The sequence below is a fragment of the Polistes dominula genome, unplaced genomic scaffold (assembly GCF_049000335.1).
Source record: "Polistes dominula isolate Pdom_NZ unplaced genomic scaffold, Pdom_raw_medaka contig_28, whole genome shotgun sequence".
In the NCBI taxonomy this organism is placed as follows: Eukaryota; Metazoa; Arthropoda; class Insecta; order Hymenoptera; family Vespidae; genus Polistes; species Polistes dominula.
In genome coordinates, this window is record NW_028300879.1 from 6838522 (window position 1) to 6864828 (window position 26307).

A 26307-nucleotide genomic window follows, 5' to 3' on the forward strand; every position below is an offset into this window, starting at 1 on the left:
GAGAAAGATCGATAAAAAAGATCGTGTGAGATCTTCCTGTGTGGATCAAATTCGTCATGTGAGTTATATATCAAATATATATTTTAAATCATCGAATACGACAATCGGTTAGAATCCTACGATTAAAATTCGAAGAATTTTTGCGTAGGATTTGCCGGTGAAAAAGAAAAAGAAAAAGAAAAAAGGAAAACGTGGGATACTCGTGACGCTTGCTCGAGTGAGAAAGAGAGAGAGAGAGAGAGAGAGAGAGAGAGAGAGAGAAAGATGATAGACGGTGAGAATGCATTTTGGGATCCGACCTTGATGTGCTCTTCGCGATCATCTTTTTTTCACTCCCTGTATTCGGACGTCGCGATGTTACACAGCTTTGGTACGCGTCACGGCACGTTAGGACCTCGAAAATAATACTTTACCTGAGATCCTCCTATCTTGTATTATTTCTTTTCTTTTTTTTTTTTTATTATTATTTAGTCTCCTATCCTTTTTACTTACGGATTATATTTCGAAAGATACGTTTCTGCAAGACATAAATTTATAAATAATGTCTCTTCGATTCTCAAACCATTTTACTATTCTTTTTTTCTTATATTTTCGATTTGGTTTTTTTCCCACGTGAACATTCGGTCATTTATTCGAATATCCGATCGTTGAAATCGTAAAAAGATCGGCCGTTGTATTTTATCGCTAAAGGAAGAAAAAAGAAAAGAAAAAATATAGACAGACCAAAAGATAGAATATGTATACTCGTATGTATATATTTTTTAACGCGCTAAAACGGATACGATTGAGATAGAAGGGGGAAAAAGAAACTCTACAAAAGGCATATTTTTCTTGTTATTTTATTATCCATTTCTCTCTCTCTCTCTCTCTTTCTTTTTTTTATTTATCATATATCCACGGGACTTGACATATAGAAAAATCATCAATGATAAGTCAACGAGAAAAATCCGTATGATATGTAAATGCAATTCACGAATACGTCGCGATTCTTAGTTACGAAGAAAAGACGGAAGGACATGTTGGATTATTGAAAATAATCAGGATGATATCGTTCCGTTCTTATGAACAACGTCAAGATTTCTCTCTCTCTCTCTCTCTCTCTCTCTCTCTTATTCATACACTCTCTCACTCAGTCACTCACTCACTCATTCAGTCGGACGTTGCAAACTTCTTTATTAATTTCGTCATATTTTATTTTAGTCTCGCTACCTCGTCGTATAATATGCGACGCTTATCGATCCTACACACATAGGTGATGCATACAAATATCGTGATTAAAGTTTCTTATCTGATCTTCCTTCGAGAGAGGATCTTAGCTGATATTTTTCGAAACGTTCGAGGATACTCGGCGATTATTCCCTGGCGTGAAACATCTTCTCGCATGTATTACGAATTCGTCAAAGCAAACTGGCGTTAAAAGGATATATCTGTCCCATGGGCCAAGTAAAGGAGAAAGAAAAGAAAAGAAAAGAGAAGAGAAGAGAAGAGAAGAAAAGAAAAGGAAAAGAAAAGAAAAGAAATATTTAAAACGCGCGTAACTCGGACTATGCGAAAAGTTGTAACGCAAAAAGGGGCTAGAATTTCCCATGGGTTCCACCTAATTATGTCCATGGGACACTCGTTCTATTATGGTAGCCGCATTGAGTATTTTCTACTTACCCCTTTTATGCTAAGTGAGAGCAAGTAAAAGAGAGAGATAGAGATAGCCGGTGGATGACCCTCAGGATGACCCATAGGATGGATGACCGCTCTTGGACGTGTCTGGTTAAGCCCTGCTGGACAATCTTCGCGACCAACAACCCTACCAAGATCCCTTTCTTCTTTTCCTATCTCTGTCTTTCCTTTTCTTTCCCTACAGGGTGTCTCGTAATTACCCTCATTCGTATTTTACATGTACAAAGTACAAATTCTTCTTTAACGTTCAAATTAATTTGAAATTATTTTTAAAAAAAGCTCTCTCAATGACTGGTTATTCATGAAAATAAGAAAAAAAAACTTTTTATAAGTTATACATTGTTATCTTCCAAAAAAAAAAGGAAAAAAAAAAGCATTACTTAAAAATAATGACTTTACTTAAGACAATAATTTATACATTTAGAATGTTAGCGCAAAAATAAAATGACCAAACAAAATATTCGAATAAATAGGAAAAGAAACGATCATAATATTTTCCAATAAGATTCTGCAATAACTCAAAATAATTGATGATATTTGTAATATTAAAAAAAAAAAAAAGAAGAAGAAGAATAATCGAACATATATATTTGTATTATTTTCAAATTATCGAATCAATTTAAAAAGGAAAAAAGTAAATGAACGAAGCATATAATAATTCGAGTAAAAAGCTTATCCCATAAAACGATATTCATGGTAGAGTTAGATTGGTACTAATGGGACACCCTGTGGGCAGTTAGTAAGTAGAAGGTTCGCAAAGTCCCCAACTAAACTCTCGGCATTGAAAAGTCCGTTGGTAGGCTTTTAGCGACTATGATAAAAATAATTCTCGATTCTATTGCTGAGACACGAACCCAGGTACCGATATAAACATCGTATCGTTCGTAAAGAAGAATAATTCGTTGTATTCTCAATCTCTTAGCCGACGATTCCAAAATCTTTCTTCGATCGTACTACCTTTAGGCGAGTAGTAGTCGCCGAGAAAACGTTTCGCGAACACTTTTAATGGAGCCATAAAGCCATATTAAGGACTACCCGTTCCTTCCGTCGACTTTGAATACCTCTCTCTCTCTCTCTTTCTTTCTCTCTCTCTCTCTCTCTCTCTCTGCTTTTTTTCTTTTTTATCTTACTTCAAAAAAAAAAAAGAAACAGAGACAAGAAAAAGAGAAAAACTATAGTCATACTTACGTATGTATTTAGGTAAATGCATGTTTAACTTATACGAGGCGAAACGAGATAAGAAGGAAAGAATAAAAATCGATAATATTGCTATTAAAATTGGCATGACGTGTTATTAGTGACTAACCGTCAAATATTTATAAGTATAAAAAATTTGGAAAAAGATACAGATAGATAGATAGATAGATAGATAGATAGATAGATAGATAGATAGATAGATGGATAGATGGAATGAGAGAAAGCTACTAAAGTTGTTAACGTGTCAGATAAATCTAATAGATCGATCGATTTCACAAAATGATATCGTTAAATTTAATTCGTACGCGTAATAAGTTATTTACACCTCGTTAATTCGATCGTGGGAGATTGAGGGAATTTCTAACGACAGAGAAATAAAAGATAATAACTGTTGGTATAAGAAGGTAATTAATGAAGAAAGGTAGAGGAGGTATTACGTGGGGCTGAGAAATTACCCTTAACAATGATCGATCGAGTTAACACTGTGAGCGGTTCTCGATCGCGATATGCAAATTAAAAGTATAACATATTTTTATTTTCTATTCTTTTTTAAATGACGCGCTAAAAGCTGGCAGGGGGGCCAACCCAAAGGACAATTTGATTTTTGCTAATAACACGACCGTTAGCCTAAGGCGAAGAATCCTGCCGAGGAGAACGGACTTTCTTCTTTCCTTTTCTATTTCAAACGGGGTTAGGTTTTGTCAGTCGGTGCATGTCGACAATAATAGCCTACCCATTTTAGTTCAATACCCAAATGGGAGGGGGTTTAAGATTTGCTGTGGAGGGTAAGGGCAGTCCCGTCGTGTTTTATTACAATACTTTCTAGGCCACCGACAATTAACTTATTCGTCTACGTGTATTATAACACGTTACTCTTTACGTGCTTTGTCTTTTTATTATGTTTGTAGAATGAAAATTAATTAGAATTTTAATTAATAATATATAATGGTTATATGTAATAAAAGAAAAAAAAAGAAACGACAAAAAATCCATATAAAGAAATTTTTGTCAACGTTCCTCGTCAAATGTAAATTTCATCGATATGAATATTCATGAACGTGGTCTGTAAATATTCGATCACGAGAAACCGAAACGTTTCACCTTTGAATAGACGTAATCGCGACACATGTCCACACAGAGATTCCTTCCTTCTTACATTAGTCTTTCTTTTTTAGGAAATACTAGGCGTCTTGAGTATCGCGAAAACGTTATTGCTTTCGTAGTGACGATTTGTCTTACGTAATTTTACTACCTAATATGAGCATTACATCGGACTTATCTAATTTCGTTCGTTAACATTTTCAAAACGTCGTCGTAACGCCTTTTTTTTACTTATCGGTGCATCGAAAATGCATTAGGAAAAAGAAACCTATAAATAAATAAATAAATAAATAAAGGTAAAGAAAAAGGAAATAGAATAAACGAAGAATGAGAGACACCGTACAACTCCCGTTAAACTTCGAAGAAAATAACTACCGTATTCGTGTAACTGAGCATGTATATTTTTACGCGCGACAAAAAGTCATTTTTAATGTGAAATGATTTGTGGTAAAATACTGTTGCGAGATTAGACTTCTCATTCGTCTTTCGAGAAAACTCTGCGACCTTGCCGACTTTTCCCTTCTATCTATCAAATATCCGTATAATGGTGATTATTTATTTCGTGTCTAGAATATTATTACTTCTCTTTAACATATTTTAGTATCCAACGTGTAAAATCTATTAATAATCTTTCCCGAATTTGATTGATTCAAATTTGAAGATTTATACAGTAAAATGATAGTTACAATCGATTATGTTACGTTATGTTATCCATACAAGTCCCGCTGTCCTCAGATTTAAATTTACACGGATTATGCGAAAGCAGGTCGGTCAACGAATGGTCCGAGAGAGGTGTTTGAATATTTTCGAGCAGGTAAAATATACGCTTGGTTAAAATAACGATTCCGTAAATTACTTCTACAACTTTTCTCACGACTCTCGATATTTAAAATCTATGATAGTCGTCAATATCTTTCGTTTATTTGAATTTTCTTTCGTTTCTTTCGACAAAAATAACAAAAATAAAGTAGAAAAAATAAAAAAAATGTTTAGCTTCGAGCAAAGGAGAGCCGTTACACGTGAATGATGCACAAATACCTATAAGTGAGAAACGACAGATATTGAGAATTTTAGTCGGGACACGATAAACAGGTAGACTTAACGAGGAATGATTTGTCGATCGGCTAGTCTTGAAAAGCCTGGAGGCCATATACGTGCATTACAGAAAGACGATGTATGGCTTACCCCGGACGCACCCTTTTCCTGCCTACCGGTGTCTTCCAAATCCTCAAGAAAAACCACCTGCGTCACTTCTTACCTTCGGTTCACATATTTCATACTCAAAACCTCACACGCAAACTCTTTTTATGATATCCATGGGTGGATTTTTTCTTTTCTTTTTTTCTTTCCCAAAAGTTTAGTTGAAAAAATATGTATAATAAATATCATAATAAAAAAAAAACATTAAAATATTTATGGAATACAATCAGTTGTGAAAAAAAAATTGATATTCAAAATGCATCTATCGTTGACAATATTTTTCATTTTAATTATCAATGACGCGATTAATTCCGGAAAAAAGGATTACTTCACATTAATGTATATATACACACATACATTTATATAATTATTACTATATGTATAAGATGTCTAAAGATGATGTATCACTGAAAGAATCTAACTAATGGAAACGTGCAACAGTAAAGATTAGTTAACGGGGCACTCGTACATATTCGGGATATTCCATATGGTTGGCCGACTTCGAACTGGTTTGCCGGAGGCGCACCATGGTAGAGCCGAATTACGAAAAGGACACAACGACGAGGTGGAGATTATGCTTCAGAAAAGCGGACCAAACATCCCCCCTCTCCCTTTTACTTACGTTTCTACTACGAGCGGTTGCTTTGTTCCCCAAAAAAGAATCAAAAAGAAAATGAGAGAGAGAAAGCAAGCGTCCAAAACCGATCTCATTATAAGAAATGGTTTCGTCGAAAGTGTTTAAAGAGCTTCAAAAATAAGAAAAAATGATAAAGAACAAATCATCGAAATGTGGTAATGGAAATTAAAGACCCGAATTTCCCCAAATGGACAATATTTTCATTTGAAATACGATACAATTACATAAGAGTCCTCGAAATGTATAATGACTAATTTATAAATCAGAGATTTTGATTGAAAGTCATTTTGATTCATGGCAAGTTGAAAACGTTTTGTTCACTGTTCACGATCATCATTTTTCTACAGGATATCATCGATTAAGATGTTATCGGGATCTTAAATTACAGAGTCATAATTGAAAAGGCTTTTTAGGTAGGTTAAACGAGCTAGAAGCACGATCGCATTGCACGCGTACGTGATTAAGAATCATTAAAGTGCTTAATGCGATCGCGGCATGATGTTCGGGCGTTACGTCGTACACGTTAACGGTGCTAATACCTCCCTATTCACAAAAGCATAAGCTTCTAATCATTTCCAAAATGATCCTTATAAAATATCACAGCCGCCAGATATCGTATCTGATCTATCTATCCTATCTCTCGTATCTTTCGAAAGTAACAACTTGGGAAAGTATTAATAAATAACGCGTTCGACACGGTAATTAAATAGACGTTTTTATTTTAACTAAACGTATCGTTTCAAATTACATTCTTTTTTGTTTTTCAAATCCATCGAATACTCTCATTTTTTCAACAGGAATACATTACTTGCTTCTTATCGCTGACAAATTCATCGATGGTTTCATAATTATTCGACATTGCTTTTTTTACGAACGTTTCATTGAAAAAAGAAATGTATGTTTTAGAACGTTGATATCACGTTTTAACTTTTCAATCGTAAAAAAGAAAGAAAGAAAAAAAACTGATCACAAAAGCAATCAGCACATATCGTGAGGGAAAATGATTGAAGAAAGATTGATACGTTGGATAATTCGATGTACGATCTCGTAATTTGTGCGGTTCGTTTCTGAGCATTGAACTTTCTTCCCACCTCTGTGCCCCTCTACCTCTGAAAGATTACCGGTATGTGTTCGCACGATGATCATCGTATCTCGTTACGTAATGTCAAGCACGGTCTATGCTCTCGTACGATTGACTTTTTCCGGATGATCTTTGCAACCATAGAACGGACGTTCATTGGCACCACCAAAGAGTGGGAAGTTAATAAAAGCATTGGAAGTTAAAAAAAGGAACAAGAAAAAATGGAATATGTATTGACCGTATAAATTCCTGTTTGGCGCGTCGAGCAAAGTAATAATTATCGATTTGACGCGTAATTAATGAGACACCGTGAAAAACTATTTGCGTAATCGATTAACGATTTACTTTTTTTTTATTTTTTATCTCACCGATTCGATTTAAAATGATAAAGGCATATGGTATATATACAGATCCTTTCAAATAATAACAAAGAAAAGAAGAAATATTATCCTTTTGTCGATAAGTCATAAATTTCTTGTATACTAATACAAGTACGATATCAAATCTCTTGTTCTCTCTCTTTCTTTCATACATTCGCAAGTACGAATAAGTACGTTTGACTGGTCACACTGACGAGGTACTTCCAACTACTCCTGTATATCCACTACTTCGCTATCTCGTACGTATACGTAAGCTGAATTCCTATAATGGGTATGCAAGTGGCAAAGCAGGTTCCATTCATTCATGTTCGGAGCGAATGCACTAGTGGCCTACCATTTACAATTTCCCATTTACCATTTACCGTCGTCCTCTCCTAGCACGTGCTACCTGTTGCTTCTGTGTTTGTTTCTCAGGTCTCGTGCTGGAATCAGATGATAGACAAAGATGACAAATCGTTGGAAAGCGCATCCTCTTTGACATTTTCATAAGTTAATCTAATCAGATTAAAAAAAAAAAAAAAAAAAAAAAAAAAAACAAAAGAAAAAAAAATATAAAATCAAACGAGAAGTAAAATAAAAAATGAAAGATACAAGAAGCTAAAGAGGTAGAAAGAAAGAAAGAAAAAGAAAAGAAAGGAGGAACGCATATGCATCACCGATTGGTAGTATTCGGCGTAATAACCGTAATTGAGAATAATGATACGTAGCGTGATAGTGTGAGGTAACGCGTTGCATAGAAAGAATTCTTTCTATTTCAAAACCGCGATCCGCTCTGTAATTTCATATATGGTGTATATAAGTAACACATGCGTGTGTCCTGATCGTTCTTGGACACCCCTTTTTCTTTCTTACTTTTTTGTTTTTTTTCTCTCCCTTTCTCTCTCTTTCTCTTTCTCTCTCTCTCTCTCTCTCTCTCTCTCTCTCTTTCTTTTTCTCTCTATCACTCTCTGTATCCCCTTCAAGGATAAGCGACTTTTACAAAAGACATTCTCGTAAATCGTGGATAATGAGACGATACGATAGTCGCGTTTTCAAGAACGGTAAGTTATTATTGCAAGTAAGTGTAGAGTAAAAGAAGTTGTAAGGGTATTTTGAAATGAACGGAAAAAGGATCGATATATATATTTTTGATCGTTCATTCTTATTTGCTTTAGTATGATACGTCCTCTCGGTTCGAATCCCAGGGTAGAAATTTGTCGAGCCTAAAAATCTACGAGGCCATACATCAGTTGAGTATCGTTATTAGTAATCTCCGCTTTAGAGACTAAAGGTTCGTGCTTGGTATCACTTGAGGAGAGAGAGAGAGAGAGAGAGAGAGAGAAAGCAACATAATACAAGATCTTTCGTATCGATATTCCATTTCCAGCTTAAACGCATTTGTCATTCGGGGACAGAACGATGCTGGAGATAAATCTCTTAACGGTAGAACTTTTCAACTTGGAAGCCAGGACTTACTCGGACATTGTGTAATGACTTATGCGGAAATTTTAAATACTCTGTCCAGGTTAGACGTTAACGTCAAAATGAAAAACTCCAAGTGGATTCGCTCGAACGATTTCTCGTGTCCTGTTAACGACGACCACGACGACGACTACGAAACCAAATGGTTCCGTGAATTATAACTATGAGTTAAAAAAAGTTGTTCATCGTCAAAAACATTTTAGCGATGTTAGCAAGATAAAAGAAAAAAGAAATGACAATAAAGAGACGCGTTAATCGGACAAATTCGATAACGTTGACACCGTTCCCACCTGGATCGTTTCATATGAATTTCAAATGTCGTTGTCCGATACCCATCAAGAATGTTCTAACCCGAAAACCACCGACGAGTTCGTTTAATCTAATACGAAGAAAGGAACAACTTAATCTTACAATGTTATTTCAACGAGTGACTCGTTTCGGGTTACGTTGATTTTTCAAGACAACGACATGAAAATTGAGGAAAGTAAGAGAAATAGTGTGGGTGTACGACGCGTGTACAAATTTACAATACTATACATAGAAATACTCAACTAGTATTCTTAAACGAGCAATGTCACGCATCGAATCACTCGAAGGCACGCGTAACCATGCTCCAAGAATTTTTCCATCAGTTTATACTCGATTAAATGTCTTACGGTGAATTATTTAATAGAGAAAATATCCACGGCATCGATGACGCAAGCGATAGTTCAACAAACTCTAAACTGAAAATCCCTGTAACGATTGATATTAAATGTTAGATACCAAATAGGAAAAAAAATGCGAAATACCTATACACATTTCTTGGTATAACTTTATTACTTTCCTTCGATTTCCTTGAACCGTAATCGTCACTTTTTGCAAATTAATGAAAATGAAATTTACCAAAAGCCACAATTATTTTTAATATTATATCTCCAATCCATGAGTTGAACGATCGGTAATTTAACATTAAAAGTATACCTCTCTCTCTCTGAAATTTCAAACGTACCGATTCGTTAATTAGGTCTCCAGTGGACTCCAATTAATTCTTTAAACACGCGTCTACTTCTCACTCCTTTTTCTTTCTTTCTTTCTTGGCTGAGTTTGCATCCACGCGCGAGACATCACAATGAAAGACAATAGGTGCTTCTTGTTGATTGTACCAAGGCTCTCGAGAAACGCATAGAGGTGCAGGGAGGTGTGAAAGAGGATAATAATATAGAGTTACTACAAAAGAGAGAGAGAAAAAGAGAGAGATGTTCATGGTTGCGCGCGCTCGTTTCATATCGATACAGTTTCCTTTCTCTCCTTCTCTCTTTCTATCCTTTTTATCCCTCTCTCTTCGATCCTACCCTTTTACCTTTTACCCTGCCTCTTCCTCGGTCCAGCACCTTCCTATATACATATATCTATATAATATACACGATAATGCAATGAAAAGAGAAAGAGAAAGAATGATTTTTTGGTAGCTTCACAGCGGGACATCCTGAGTGCGTTTCTTAACGAAATCCCATCCCATTATTTTCCCGGTTGCGGCACACTTTCGCGCTTGCACCACGTGAAAAGTCATTTCTCGCTATCCTGAATGAAAAATAGGGTCACGATACTCTCTCGGTTCTGTGCGAGGTCGTGAACGAACCATTGTGCAAAACGGAAAGATGATATGCGTTGGGTGTGCGTATATTCTATCTCCCCTTTTTTCATTCTTTTTTTTTCTCTCTCGTTCGTTCTCTGTCGCCGCATTTTGTGGAATAAAAAATAAATAAAAGTAAATAAAAAAAAATAAAAAAAAAAGAAAATGGGAAGGAACATTATCTTCTCTTGGCAGAACCTCCGAGGCGTTATCGATTAATATTCAACACGCCAAAGATATCTCTCCTCGTGCAAAGAGATGCGCGAGCTCTTAATATTTCTTGTAAGTCATCGACTCGGATATTACGCGGTTCTTTCGCGCTTATAAACGACCGTTTAACTTCCATCACCGGTATTCTTCCTGAATTCCTTGACGCAGTCGACTCGACTTCGTCGTCGTCGTCTCTTCTTCTCCTTCACCTCCTTCAATTTTTACTGGCTTCCCCTATCTCTCTTTATCTTTCCTTCTCAACAAGCGAAAAAGGTTTTCACATCATTGATGATTTATAGCTTCGAAAACTATACATATAATATATACAAATCGATTTTATTCTCTTCCTTTTTTTCATCTTTATATTAAATCGTATAAGAGAAATATGTGCAAAAGAAGAAGAAAAAAAAGCGTATACCATGTAGGTACTTATACCTAATCGCATACGAGTTTAAAAGTATACTTACAATAGATATACTTAATTTTGAAAAAGGCGTCGTTAAAAATATAACAACGATCCGTTACTTTCCGTGATAATTGAGATTAGCCGAGCAGCGAAATAAGAAACGGATGGAAACTTCCTCGGACTATCTATTAACTCTTTTAGGACATTACCGTGTAAAACGTTAAGGGGAAATCGTTCGAGCGATTTGTATTATCGCTTTTCTTTCCTTCTTTGTTTTTCTATCTCGTTCCGTGCTCCAATCTCCACTTTCCCTCCCCCGACAAAACTCAAAGCGATACATAGGCGAATGCTAATTGTTCTCGTCCTGTCGGTGTAATTTTAAAGCTATGTAGGAAGTCCGGGGCACTGCTTATCCTATCAGCCGTTACGCTGGGATAGCCACGTTCGTATCCCTTTTCCTCTCCCGTTTCTCCGCCAACCCTCCTTTACTAATCCTATACCTTCTCCGACCTTTTCCTTTTACAATCAACAACACTCGAAAACGCGCTTCGTCGTCGTAGAGATAGAACGCGTACTTGTTGGATATGACTTGGAAAAAAAAAAACACAAAAAAAAAAAAAAAGAAAAAAATGGACTTCGAAGTGAGATAGAAGAGAGTATCTGCGTTACCTCCTCTCTCTTCCTCTCACTCCTACGAAAGAAAGATAACGAGCACCTTACTACTTCGTTTCAAACTGCAGTTTGCCTAATCCGGTAGCCTTAGCTTACGCTATTAGAAGAAAAAAATTCGAGAGAACCATAACGGGGAGGCACGCGTTCGCGTTCCTTCCGAAGGATTCAGAATAGTAGACTTCGATGGAATTGATTTTTCCAACGTTTTATCCCAACGAGATAACGATACGCCGAGTTTCTTGCTAGCAGCTTTCTTTTGCAAACAGTCTTAACGCACGTGCAAGTTAACTAGTTTGCTTTTTTTTTATTATCTACTCCACCTCCACCCCCTTTATTCTCCCTTTACGTATCTTATAAAAGTTCGAAGCGTAAAACAAAGGTGTAGAAACATAATTCATTGGATTGATATCGGTATCTTTGTTATTTTTTCGTTAAAATAATGGAAATTTATATCGATACTATCACGAGGTTTATGATAGTCGTAGTCAAACGACCGTGAGAGAATGACCTGTCGGATACAGCGTTTTATCTGTGAAAAATAAAAAGCAAATACACGGTGCATCGGCATGCGGCATATACTTGTGCTCGGGTATTAAAAAGAAGATGATAAAAAAAGAAATCGGGGAGAAAGGATTGAAAGGGTTGACGGGGATCATCCATCCATCAAAGTCACTCCAGGGGTACCCTTCGTTCGTTCCGATTCTTTCTCTCTCTCTCTCTCTCTCTCTCTCTCTCTCTCTCTCTCTCTCTCTGTATTTCTTTCTTTCTTTCTCTTAACTCCACTGTTTGATGACGGACAACGTGCGCGCTGAAACGCGTATTACGCTTCCGAAAGAAAAAGATATGAAATAAAAAAAGGAACAAGACAAGGGCGGCGAAAGAGCACATTGTCACGATATTCGAAACGCTAATACTCGGATTCCACGTATGAAAAAAAAAGGACATCTTCATGGGAGAAAGAGAGGATTTATAAAAAAAAAAGATAATTATGAGAGCAAAGTAATATCAGCGAAAGCTGCCGTAAAAGAGTATTATGGTTAACTGAGGATCGAACTCGCGTGTCTCACAACCATATCAGGAGGTGCACGCATCCTCAGCCCACGTATTAAATCGCCGACTCCAAGTGGAAAGGAAAACGATCGACGAGAAGTAAGGGAGCGAAGGAGACATTTAGTCCTTTTTTTATATTTTGTTTTTATTCTTTCTTATCCTTAAGTTGGTCGTACTTATAGTCTCACGATGGCTTGCCGCCGGAAGTTACCGGTTACTCGAATAGAGAGACCAGAGGAATAACGATCCTGAAGTCTCGTTCGTCCCAAAAAGAAGTCAAATCCTTGCCGAGAAAGATAGAACGAGAGTTAACAACAAGGGTGAGTGAGAGAGAGAGAGAGAGAGAGAGAGAAGACGGAACACCATTTCTTTAAATAAAATTACGCGATAACTAAGACGCCTATCTCTTACCGACCATAAGCATTTTCCAACCGTGCACGCGGAAATTAACGTAATTAAAGCTGTTTCTCTCTCTCTCTCTCTCTCTCTTTCTCTCTCTTTCTCTCTCTTTCTCTCTCTTTCTCTCTCTTTCTCTTTATATTTGTTTCTTTTCTTCGTTAGATATCCCGATGATTGAAATTAATCGAGCCGACGTATGTGTAACTCCTTCGCTCGAACGCAGCTTTAAACGACGTCCAGAAACTTCCTAGCTCTTTCTCTTTTCAACTTTTAATATTTGATTTTCTCGTTCGATCTCTCTTGTCGATGATTTTACTCCTCCATCGATTAACCTACGAATGACTTAATCCACGAACATAAATTCCTTTATCGATCTCAATACTCATACTCTCGGGGATCGACTAATTATACGAAACTATTAGTTCCTTGATTACGAGACTTTCATAGATAGTTTTCTTATCTTTTGTATTTTTGTTTTGTTTCTATATACTCATCTTTCTCCTCATAGAATTTACAGTTTAATTACAACTCTCTTCCATGCGTAGAATTATTAATATCGTTCTATGTTATTATGTTACTTATTTAGTTATACGGGATAAAAGTTGTAATAGTATAGGTTCGATCGTTCCCTTCCTACAGATTAACTTATATCCCTTACGTTATTTTTATCAAAAAGACTATTTCTCCTGACTCAATTAATCTCCAGATTTTCATATACATATATTATACGTTCAGAGTCATATATAGATAGTACCTACCGGTTGACCAGGAACATAAATTTAGTCTGTTAAATTAGTATGCGCGTCGCGATGAGAGTCACTCCGGCAAACGACGGATACGTGTGAGCAAGCTTAGACGACGACATCAGATCGAGATAGTTATCAAAATAAAACAGAGCATACGTTATCCCCGGTATTTTCCACTCCATATATCACCCACGATAAGTCTCCGCATGTCCACCATCTTGGAGAACCTGTACAACTTACGCATATGTCATATCTTCCTATCGATGTTTTCTTTATCTTCCTTCCTTCCTAGCAAATATAAGTAAAATAAAATTTGAAAAAAGATATCGAAAATATGTAGAAACAACAAGGAAAAGTCTTATAACATATGTTTAACATCTTTGTGGACCATACAGGTATGAGATCGTAAAACAACAGTTGAGAGAAGTGCACGGAGGCGACTTTATTGAAATGCGAAAGATGGAGCAAACAGGGTGGGTTCTTCGGTCGCGTGGACGATACACCCACGGAATATTAAACGGCTCTTTCTTTCTCTTCTTACTCTTTGTGCGTTCTACCTACCTGCAACATTTACGTATTGAGGTAGGTGCATACGCCACTGCGAATGAAACTTTTGCGCTCGTATATCTCTAAAGTAAAACCTCGCATTTCCTTTCCTATCTATGTTAATTCGACCATAAGTTATGTTTTATCATATTACATTCCGTGGAAACGTCGAACAGGACTCAGTCTATCGAATGACTTCTTTCAACTATTATTTCAATCATTCGTTCTCATCTTTCAATGATAGTTAGCATCGGTTAAAGTTCATCGGTTAAATCCCATCGAACTCGACATCTGCCATAAACTACCTTCTCGACCTTTTAAAAAACGACGCAAGTCGGTGAGCCGTAAACGACGGGAATTATGATGGATAGACTCTCTCAATCTTTAAGAGACGTGATCTAGCATAAGTTCGTAGGATTTGTGAGAAAGATCTACTTGTAAGTAAGTGTAATAATATCCAGTCAAATATAATTCTTGTTAAAATCTATATAAATATGTGCGTGAGAAATGAAAAGTAAAAAGTAAAGTAAAGTGTAGTGAATAAAAAAAATCGATCAAACTCATCCTCGAAAAGCTTCCCTAGTCTGAAAGCAAGTAGTTGCGAGAGAAGGAAAATCAAATAAGAGTTCGAAAACCGGATGCGCAGGTGATGTCTCTCGCTGAGGGTTCTTCGAATTTGCATATGTATCCGGCAGGCTATACGGATCACCCTTAAAATTTTCTTTTTCAACGGTATAAAACGTAAGAGAGTTAGATTCGTTAGCAACTCTGTCTTCTCGTGCTCCTCAATTGAGAGAGAAAAAGAGATGAAAATGAGAAAACAACCCTGAGATACGTATAAAGTTAAAATTACATAAACGTATATAAAACGTCTTGAGGGTTGTTTTATATTTGTCCGTATATATATCTACAGGGTTTTTTCCCCGTTAACAGGCGACACGAGTGTATTCCGAGCACGTAGGCGCTACTACGTGCTCGCATTATTCCGAAATTCGTTCGTCGAAGCGCGAGTTCTTCGAGTGCTGTGTTTTTCTTTGACCATCGAAGAGCGACGGTAGATCAGTGCGGTTTGCAGGAGACTACTACTAGCAGCATTGGGTAGCATCATTGGTAGCAGCAGCAGCAGCAGCAGCAGCACGCCGCTGTGTTTTCTTCGTCCTTCAAAGACTCAAAGGTAGAACGCGCCGCGCATCGTCGAAAATCTTCGTGGAACGCGCCAAGAAAAACTTGCACGTCCTGCTTCTTCATACGATTCTCCTCCGCCTCCTCCACCCTCCTCCACCCTTTTCTTTACTCCTTTGAGATAGTTCGAAGAGGAGTCGGGACAACGGCAAAAGCTTATTCGGCGCTTCGATGACACTGACATCGATCTCTCGATACATGTGACTTCGAATTCGCAAGAGTCACGAAGCTATGTCATTTTTGCACGACTCGTGAAATTCCTTCCACGGATAATAAGCTACCGCCTCTACCACATAATAATATAAAAACCAACCAACGTAGAATCAACAACAAGGGTAAAAAACGATTTTCAATAGTAAAAGAAAAGAAAGTGCATCCGACCGATAAGAAATACACCGGGTGGCGTTGATCTTAATGACTGTTAACGCGCTTTCAGCTTTCATCGCAGATTCAATTCTCGCCCTCGTGATCACGAATAAAGATAACCGGATTCAGATATCATTGAAAAATCTCTTACGTATGAATTATTCGCGCGAATTCGAGGAGCCCATGTAAGAGGGGTGGATAGAACTTGATAGAAGGTAAGAGAGGGATGTAGTGCCTGTGCAAACAGTCACCAAGGAAAATATTTGCACAGGATAACTCGGTCCCTCATTATCAGGGTGGCTGCTCTCTCTCTCTCTCTCTCTCTCTCTCTCTCTCTCTCTCTCTCTCTCTCTCTCTTTCACTCTTTCGGAAGCTGACGGTTATCCAGGTGCGGCCGAAGAAGAAATAAGAGAACGTGGCGTACACACGAGAGAAGGAAGGGAGAGTAGGGTAAGAGAAAGCGAGAGAAGAAGAGATTGATTTTACATGCATAAATTAGAGAGGACGAACCTTTATCCATCGCACAGGGTTGGAATTGGGATTGGAATTGGGATCTACGTACGTACATACATACGTACGTGCATACGTATACGTACATGCGTACGACAGAGAAGAGAAAAGAAGAGAGTATAAATTGATGACTGTAGGCAAAAGGCAAGGGTTTATAATAATTAATCTTCGTACGTGTATATATCTTGCCCTCTCTTCTTGTTCTTCTTCTTATTCTTCTTCTTATTCGTTTACTCTCTTCCTCTTAAGGATTGCAAAGAGGCATCTGCCTATACCAGTGGCAGAGTAAGAATCGTTCACCGAGATTGTATTTGTACTACCAACAGATAATTCTCTCATTCCTTCTTTTTTCTATCCGTTTTTTTTCTTCTTCCGCTTTTTTAAATACCCTCATGAATCGCACCATCGTAAATAGTTTTCCCCCCTGTATAGCCGGAAGATATTACACCGATGGAAAGTAAGAAACGGTGACAAATATCCGGACGTCTCTTCGATGCGCTTGCAGCGAAAATCATGGCTGACTTGGGTATTTGCCAGTTAAAGATAAGAAATAAGATGGAATTGGGAGAGGGAAAGAAGAAGGAGACGATTAGATATCGTGATGTATAGGTCGACGATAAATTATAGTCGAGGAATATAGGCGCGAGAGAAAGACTCTGATGACTTCCATCGTTGGTGGTCATTGCTAAATTGAGGAATCATCGTAGCGCGCAAGAGATCGTCGTTAATTGATAAATTCGATGAGTCTGGGAGTAATTTATCGCGTTACCTGCACGGCCGGTTTGCTACTACTATCCGAACGGTTCCTTCGGATTTTTCTCTCCCATCTTCTTTTTCTTTTTATTCTTCGGTCGAACGGCAACGTTCAGAGTCTGTGACCTTCAGAGAAAGACGTCTTTTTAAATGATCGGCTTAGCCTTTGGATGGACCTAGCGCTTCGCCAATTTTAATTCCTCGCGCTATTCGAAAACGTGTTGGAACACGCGTTTATCGTCAATATATTCTAAGATAAAATGAACAGATAAAAAAATTGATATATCGTATAATTGTTATTTGCAACAGACGGCGAAGTCGAAGCGAGGAAGAAACGAACGGCAGTGTTACCGTCGGCGACGAGTCTCAACAACAACAACAACAGCAGCAACAACAGCAAGGCTACGTACCCCAACGAGAAAGTCAAGAGGAGGAGGAAGAATTAGCAGCGGAGGAGGCTGCCGCGGCTCAGGCTGCGGCTCAGGCTGCGGCTCAAGCTGCGGCACAAGCTGCGGCTCAGTCCCTTCAGAGTGGAAACGAGGAGGCTGATCCGGAAGTTCACAAGAGAATAACTGCAGTGCAGGTGCAGGTGCAGGGTATGGAGGGCGATTGGCGCGCCTATTGCGAGCATCCGCTCTCCGTTGCGACCGCGGCAATGCTAAATCTCCAACAACAGCACCAGGTCTCGACTGTTGCAAGCCATGGAGACGATCCATCTTCTCCTTACGTTTACGAGTACTACAAGATACCAGATAAAACTACCACCGATGTCAAACTACCCCCGACGCACGAGCTTTGGTCCACGTAAGTTTCCGCTTAACTTATTTTATTTCAATCAATGTGAAAACTATACATGCATATATACAGTAGGAGCGTACTCCTAACACGTAGGTGTGAACGCACGTGTCGTCGTCGTCGTCGTCGTCGTCGTCGTCGTCGGCTCGCATACCAAAGTACCATTGGTAAAACTCGATTAGCGTAGATCTTGCGATAGTCGGCGCGTAAGTTGACGTTAAAAACACACCCAACGCGATTCAACTCGTGTAGACGTTAATTACCGGTGGTGGTAGAATCGAATGGAAGGAAGCACGATTAGTAACGGTGATCGTGCAAACGAGGAAATAGTCCCGAGAAGATTTATTCATACAAGAGTTATTTAGAAGCACCGAGAACACGTGTATATCTAAGCAAGTATTCAATTATTTGATTTGTTTTTCGTACCAATGTTGAAAGTTTGTCTGAATCTATGAAAGATAACAGGGACTTAAAGACGCCATTTCCTTTCACTAACAAGTATCTCATAAAAGTCTCGCACCCTGTTAACGATAATAGAAATTCGATGGAGGACGCGGCATCCCGAAGGATTTCAAAATAATTTACCGTCAAGATGATATAAATCTTTCGAGAACGATAGTGCCTATTTATATCTTGCAGAGAGAGAGAAGCTTTCCGGTACATTTGCTCGGTTTGCAAACTGCATCAAACGAGATGGTACAGGTTTCGTGAGACTGGCATGCATCGTCGTCGTCCCTTTCATACCGATATTCTTCTAGGGGTGGTCTCTTGCCCTTATATTTTGGATCCGCGCGAGACGAAAGTAGGTAGAGTTCGGCTCTAGCAATAGCAACAACAGCACACCATGGAATTCTAAGTCTTCGGGGGGTTAATAGGAGCCCCCGTTATATACCCCTTTTTTCAAGGAGCCACTATGTATCCCACTTTTGATTTATATCAGCCGCTTAGCATATTTTGTAATTTACTGTTGAGAATCTTCTCTCTGCAACGTACGAATCCTGATGTCTACTTTCTTTCTTTCTTTCTTTCTTTCTTTCTTTCTTTCCCGCTATCTTGCTTGCTTGCTGCTTTGGTATGGTAGTAGAGTAAATGTAGAATAGTTCTACTGAACGACCTCGCCGTGGGGAGAAGAGATTCCACCCTAATCTTCCCTCGCATCTACTTCTCCCTTACACCGAGGTGTAGAGAGAGAGAAAGAGAAAAAGTACGATAACATCTCGACAATTTGTACAACGGTAGATCGTTAAACCTCGTCTCCGTTGCATCGATAAAAGCTAAATAGGAAACTAAAAAGAGAAAAAGAGAGTACAACTTTAATCCAATTTCATTGCACCCTGGTTCTGGGATCTTGCGAGAAAGCAAAAAAAAAGCAACAAAAATAATAAATACGGTATACCACGTTATCTTATTTGATACCAAATTTCTCATAAATGAAAATAAAAGATAAAAGATAAAAGATATAATACTTAGTTGGCTAAAGCGAGAGAAAGTAAATAAAGATTCAGTTAATCGATGTTTAGACGCGTCGACAGTCGTTAGGAAAGTTACTATCCCTGGTGATCATAGAAAAGGTTTAAACCTTTTTCTTTTTCTTCTTTTTTTTCTTTTTTCCTTAATCATCCGACGTCGTTGGATATAAGCAAGCAAAGAAGGACCGCCAATAAATACGCTTATTCTACCGACGAGTTTTCTTACAGGATTGTAAACTACCGTGTTACGATGGTGTTTACCTTTCTAACGACGACGACGGTGGAGGATTCGCTTGAATTTTTCTTCACGGTTATGCAACACTACGTAGAATCACTTATAAAAGAGGATTAACACGAAGAATTAAGAAACGTTGACGAATGTTATCCTTTAATCGAAGAACCAACAACCGTCAATTTGATTAATGGAATAAGGAAGAAAAAAGAACGTAAAACATATAACAAGAGTTTGCCGACTAATTGATGAGATATAATAAAATTGTTCTAATTAGAGATCGAACTATTTTTGCAAGCATTTGAACGACTCGGAATGTTTCTCTAACTCTTTCTCTTTCTCTCTCGAAAGAAGGGAGAGGACCACGAGCATCATAAACATAGGACGAAAGAGGGGAGATAAGTTGAAGTAGACGACTCTTACACAGCCGAGTCACTTAAGGCTCGCCACGGGGTTGTAGGATGATGGTGCAAAGCCACGAATCGGCGTACAATTTCACAGCAAGCCGCCGGCCGTAAAGCCGTGCTCCCAGTACTCTCATGATCGCTTGCTTTAATCTAAACGCCCGTGCGCATAAGTGACAACCACGATATCCGCCTTCCAAATACAGAGAACGTAGAATTTAACGTCGAGCAAACTGTAGAATAAGCCGGATATTCTTTGTTTTTTTTCTTCATTTCTTTCTTTAATCTATTTATCTATCTATCTAGTTATCTATCTGTTTCCTTCTGCACTTAACAGGGTGGAGTTCGTTACAGATATCGTTATGTCACGAATCATTTTATGGAAAAAACGATCGATGCAAAAAGATCATAATAACAAACACATTAATTTCAAATAATAGTTATAGTAAATTATCGTCAACTGTATTATTGGATAGAATTATTAAATGCAACGTGTAAAATATACATAAATGCATAAACATAATGCGTTGTAACACGCCTACTCATTCTCACGACAAAGAAAGAAAACAAGAGTTCGTCGATAATGTGATTTATCGCCAAGTATATCCGCGTTATATAATTGAACAAGGTTAAAAACATATCACTATTTCATATTTGTAAAATCCTATAAGAAAATAATTTGAATATGATAATATTGTAAAAGAACAGAATCCGATAATGAATGCTATTAACGAATAGACATTACATTAAAGAACTCATTAAAACGACATTGTGTAATTATTTCTTGATTAGGAAGGTACCTATTGGCAATCGTTTCTATTCGCCTATTCTCTACCTATCTCGGACAGAGTGTACCATTACATCTGACTGTATATTACGTATTGAGAAACGGAATTTGAGACGTTCGAGGGGTAGAGGAGACGACGGTGTTGGTGGTGGTGGTAGTGGTGGTGGTGGTGACGTTACAACGATACGTTTCTTCCGCTGCTCTCAATATAACTCGGCTCGTAAAAAGGAAAGATAGAAGAAAAACTTTAGCTCGGATTAAAATCGTTCGATCCTTACCTTTGACGTACACATATCACGTGATACTTACTTTTAAAGTTACTACATATGGTAAAAGTGTATGAGGCACAAATATACACGCAACTGAAAGATATCATAAAGCCGAATAATTTCAACATTTAGCGTGTGTCACGCTCGCAGTTTATGAGTTAAATCACACGATATTTTTTCTTGAAGTAACTTTATCGACCCTCATTAAAACGACTCCTGGGGGAGGGGGATCTTATCGGGTCTTAATCGGACAAATTGTAACAACTTTCCTGGCACGTAAGGTAAACGTACCTCGAGCGTGCGAGCGCATTTAACCTTACGCGAGGAGGAATTTAAACGGGAGGATTTAAAGCGGTGGCAATGGTAGCACAATGGCACTTTTTACGGCCTACTTTCGGAGCGCGAAGAACGTCGACGAAAATACCGAGGGCTAAAAGGAGTGCTACGCATAATGGAACCTGCCTCCGAGTAGTCGAGTCTTAAAGGGGGGTCGAGGATCAACTCGGCTCGATGACATCGCGGCCTTTTTATTGTAAACTTCATTGCCAGCTTATTCTCCACTACGTAGATCTACTAGAGGACCGAGTATATGCTCGAGATAAATTATTTGTTATCTTCTACTCTGACCATTAAACTTTGCCTCTCTCAATGGAATGACTTAATTGTACCTGGTCTAACATTTTCGCATACTTGAACTTTGGTTTCCCGGTAAAGTAATATTTGTAAATATAATTTGTATACCATGTACACGACACGAAACGAATATTATATTTTAAGTGCAACGTACTGAATATTACCTAGAAAGGTATGATAAACCGAAAAGAATCTAAAAATATAGTAGTAGAAGTTAGGGGGTTGATCGTAGAGTCGTCCATGAAGAGGACCAGTCGTCGTTATTACGCGTTTCGTTTCATTTCGTTTCGTTTCGTTCCTCGCTTTATCGTTACGCGGAGATCTAGTTAGGGACAGAGCGCGTGTGCAGAAGACGTGGCGTGCCTACTCTCCTGGCCTTTGACCCACCTGACGAGTCGGCGAAGCGAAGGAGAGCCCAGTGTCACGTCGTAAAACGAAACGGGCCTGAATAACCAGAACCAGAACCAACCTCGCCGTTCGCCTTCTGACCACTACAGATAGCGAGCACGACGACGAGCATGACGACGATCAGTACCATGCTCCGTTTTCGCTCTTCGACCTCTGCTTTCAACTCTTTCTCCTCCTTGTCGTCTTCTTCTTCTTCTTCTTCTACTGTGCGTAGTATATGCTCGACACGTAACGCCCGCGCGAGCCAGTCCTCGTTTATTTAAATTTACGATTGTAAAACTTCGTAATGCTTTCACCGAACAAACATATAACCACCATCGAGCTCAATATTTTTCTTTTTCCTTCTATTACCCTATGGATTTTTTATTCTTCCTTTTCCCATTTGTTTTCTACCTTGATTGAGCTTATTCCGTAAACGTCAAGGAAAAACATTCAACCCTGATAAACGTACATCGTATCCATGTAAAAGAATAACGAACTCTTAGACCTGTACGTTTGACCCGCGCATTTGCATAAGTCACGAACATAGATAAAAATCATAGTTGACATTTTTGAAAAAAAATAAAAAATAAAGAAAAAAAAACAGAGGCCTGGAAAGAAGTCATAATACAAACGGACTAGTGTATATCTTTTTTGGAAATATAAACGGCGGTCAAGGAATCCAAAGGAAGGATTCTTCCAAGAACGGAATAATATTCCTAGAACAAAAGCGGTATTATGAGAAGAGGTGGAGGAGGATGAGGACAAATCGTGAGAAGTGGCAGAAAGTGGTCGGTCACGTTTCGTGCATTTCAATTCGTTCGTGCCGCTTACGCGCCGCCGTCAACGAAAAGACGAGAGGCACGTGCTATATGCACAGGTGCTCCTCGCTTACTTTGCGCGCGCGCAACCATCACTGCGTGCTCGTAAAGTCACAAAAGAAAAAAATTGAAAAAAAAAAAAAAGAAAAAGGAACGAAGACGATTCCTAGACTTTCGTAAATGAACGGAGACAACAGACCAGAGTACGATAATGAAGAGCAAGTATGAACGAGTAGGTAAAGAAACAATGATAATCGAGGGAGTGACCGAAACAAGAAGCTGTTAGGATGAGCTATATTATTGGGACCTGTCTTTCGAGTTTCACGGTACCTCTTCATAACATAGACACGCCACATAACTCTTCTAACCCTCGTGTAAATATACCGAAATGCACATGCTCGAGCAACACAAGATAGACACCGGGAGAACTTGATTTCCGGTTTGAGAAATGCCGATTCCGGTTGCGAACGGATCCTACGAAGGTACGACGGAAAGAAAAAGAGAGAGAGAAAGAGAGAAAGAGAGAAAGAGAGAGAGAGAGAGAGAGAGAAGAGCCTGTTAGTACCGCAAGTAACGTACCGCAAGCGCCGCAGGTTGCGATCGTGCGTGGAACCAGAGGATGGAGGGAAAAGGGTACACGTATATCCGTGCGTGTCATGACCCTGCCGTCGACCTCGCGACCTCGAAGCTTCGCCTATGTGCACGTGTGTTTCTACCTCTCAGCAAGCGGCACAACCTGCCTGCCTATCTTGTCCACTCGTCGACGCTATTCCTCACTATTAACGTACTCTCCAAGTATTTCCCTGACGATGAACTAACTACTCCTGACTCACGAACTTCTACGAGACATGTGTATATGTCCTCTTATTTTATTATTCTTCAATTATTCTTCTATATAATCAAGTTATTTGACAAATACTGCTTCCTATTTCATTTGTATTTTCAGCAGTTTATATGCTTACCTCTAACCATTGTTACGAACAAGTAAACTCCCCCTAGTACTTCAAGCTAAAAGAAAAGAAACGGAAATACCAGGCCGATTGTCTTACGGTTTTCGCTGAGAAGGTGAAATACATGAACTCGAGTAAAACGTACTTACTTATAATATATTATACGCATATGTACGTTAATCTAGTCACATTTTTTATTTGCCATAGACATACCAAATAACCTCAAGGAACGTACGACCGATGACCTCTCGCGAGTTATACCTAAGATTTTTCCGTTCGTACCTTGCGGAGTTTCTCTCTCTCTTCTTTTCCCTTCTCTTTTTTATACCTTTTACTCCTACACCGTTTCTTCTGGAAGACGGTTACCTTTACCTACCTCGTCGTTTCAATTTCTTCAACGCAACCATTGCATTTTCCCTTTTAGTATCCTCTCCCTATTGATTTATTCATTCGTTTATAGCCAGGAATATTTTGATATATTTGCCTACGATAAATCCTTCGGATGTTCGTGAACTTCTAAAACTTAATAAAAGAAAAATTCATTTCTTTGAACGTGTACTTTAGGATTAGCATCGCATTACTCGTACAGCGAAAAGAGTTGCGCGTAGGGACGTAGGATCCATTTCACATAAGCCGAATTCATGAGCGCTCGTTCAATCGTTATGCTACTACTACCACTACCTCCGGGCTATGACGGATTTCCTTCATCTCTCTCTCTCTCCCCTTTCTCTTATTGTTAGTTATTCCAAGATATTCTACGTGGAAGAAAAATTCCTCGGGAACACCCGAGAGAGAGAGAGAGAGAGAGGTAGTGTAGTTCTTTATTCTAAGGTACAAGTGCGTCAGAGATATGGCGTCGACGGGACTCTCGTCGTTGGATTTCTCCTTGCTCTCCTCACCTGCGTATATAGTAGTATATAGTCGTACCCTTTTCGACACACAGCCTGCTCGAGATCTCTCGAGGAGGCCAGACGAGTCGGCGAGTGGAACATTCGCAAAGAGATAGAAAGAGAGAGAACAGGGACAGGGATCAGGTATCAAGTGGAAAAAAAGACCCATTGTGCGGAAGCATCTGACCGTAGGGTTGGTTGGTGCCACGGTGCTGGTGGTGCCATTGCCGATGGCTATGATGATGGTGATGGTGATGGTGATGGTGATGACGATGGTGGTGGTGGTGGTGGTGTTCGACGAACAGGAGCAAAGAGTGTTTCTTATACCAAGGGTTAAAAAGAGAAAGAGAGAGAGAGAGAGAGATGCTCAGGGAACCTGGCGAAGGTTGCCGCGACACGTTTGCAAGGCCGAAACAGAGTGGAGGGGAGCGTAGAACGATCTTCCCTGTGAGATGGGACGGAAGAATGAGAAAAAAGAAAGATCTCGCATGCACCGACAGCGTTGGCAGTTTATAAGGGTTCCCTCGTACTCCGTGGATACGTATTATCATGCTAAATATAACATGTTAACTACTTCGCATAATGCCGCGCGAGATTCTCTATCTTTCTCTTTCTACCTCTCTCTTTTTCGGTCTCTTCAACGCTAGATTACAGGGAGTCTCGCATTTCTACCGCTTTTCCTTGTTGAAAATTTTATTGCCATTGCTCTTGGCAGATGCGTTGGAAAGGATGCGTTGCAACGTACAGAAAGTACTAAATATAAAAAGATATTCTCTCCCGTTGAATAAGCTTCGCGGTTTTGTTTAAAAGTAAAAGAAAAAAGTATTATGAAAGAATTAACGATAGGAAGGAATTTTTTTGAAGGGAATGTAAAGGTATATAATATAGAGTTCGTAGCGCAAATAAAAAGAAAAATTGGTGACGATGAACTTGATTCTATCTCACGCGATCGTCGAGTTCTGCTTGCCGTCCTTGTTGTCTGCCGGCCTGTCGCCATGTCTCCATTCTCGAAGGAGACACATATCGGATGATTGACCTGAAACGACATATCGTCTAATTATATCGTCGAACGAAGGATACCCTTAGTAAATCGAAGAGAATTTCTTTGTAACGCTATAATTGGTTTCGTCCAACGTTCGGACAGCGTACGGTTCCCTTGTCATTATGAAATTTTTATCTTATCTAACGTAGCCCTTAAAAATAACAATAATCGATTCGTATCTACAATCGATTGACAACGAATATTACACGGTGTCAATCGATCGAATATTTTTCATAACAAAACTAGTATCATCTCCGATCGATGTTAAACAATTAATTGGGAAAGAAATAAAAAGAAAAAAATAACAGAAAAGTTATTTTAAATGAAACCGGTTCGATATCTTGACTGAAATAGATCTGTGCATAGAGGCAAAGTTATCGTCGTTAGGCAAAGAGAAAGAAAATCTTGGCCTCGATATACGCGAGTACACGTATGGGATGGA

At 38.7% G+C, this 26307-nt stretch overlaps 1 protein-coding gene across 3 annotated transcripts in view; it reads left to right on the forward strand.

Annotated features, from left to right (window-relative positions):
- The window catches only part of grh (grainy head), a 74564-nt gene that overhangs the window by 35830 nt on the left and 12427 nt on the right, over positions 1-26307 (forward strand). For all 3 annotated transcript variants that reach the window (XM_089171830.1, XM_015325518.2, XM_015325519.2), the window contains exon 4: positions 17496-17990. In XM_089171830.1, coding sequence (XP_089027956.1) covers positions 17496-17990 — 495 coding nt within the window. The remainder of the gene's footprint in view (positions 1-17495; positions 17991-26307) is intronic.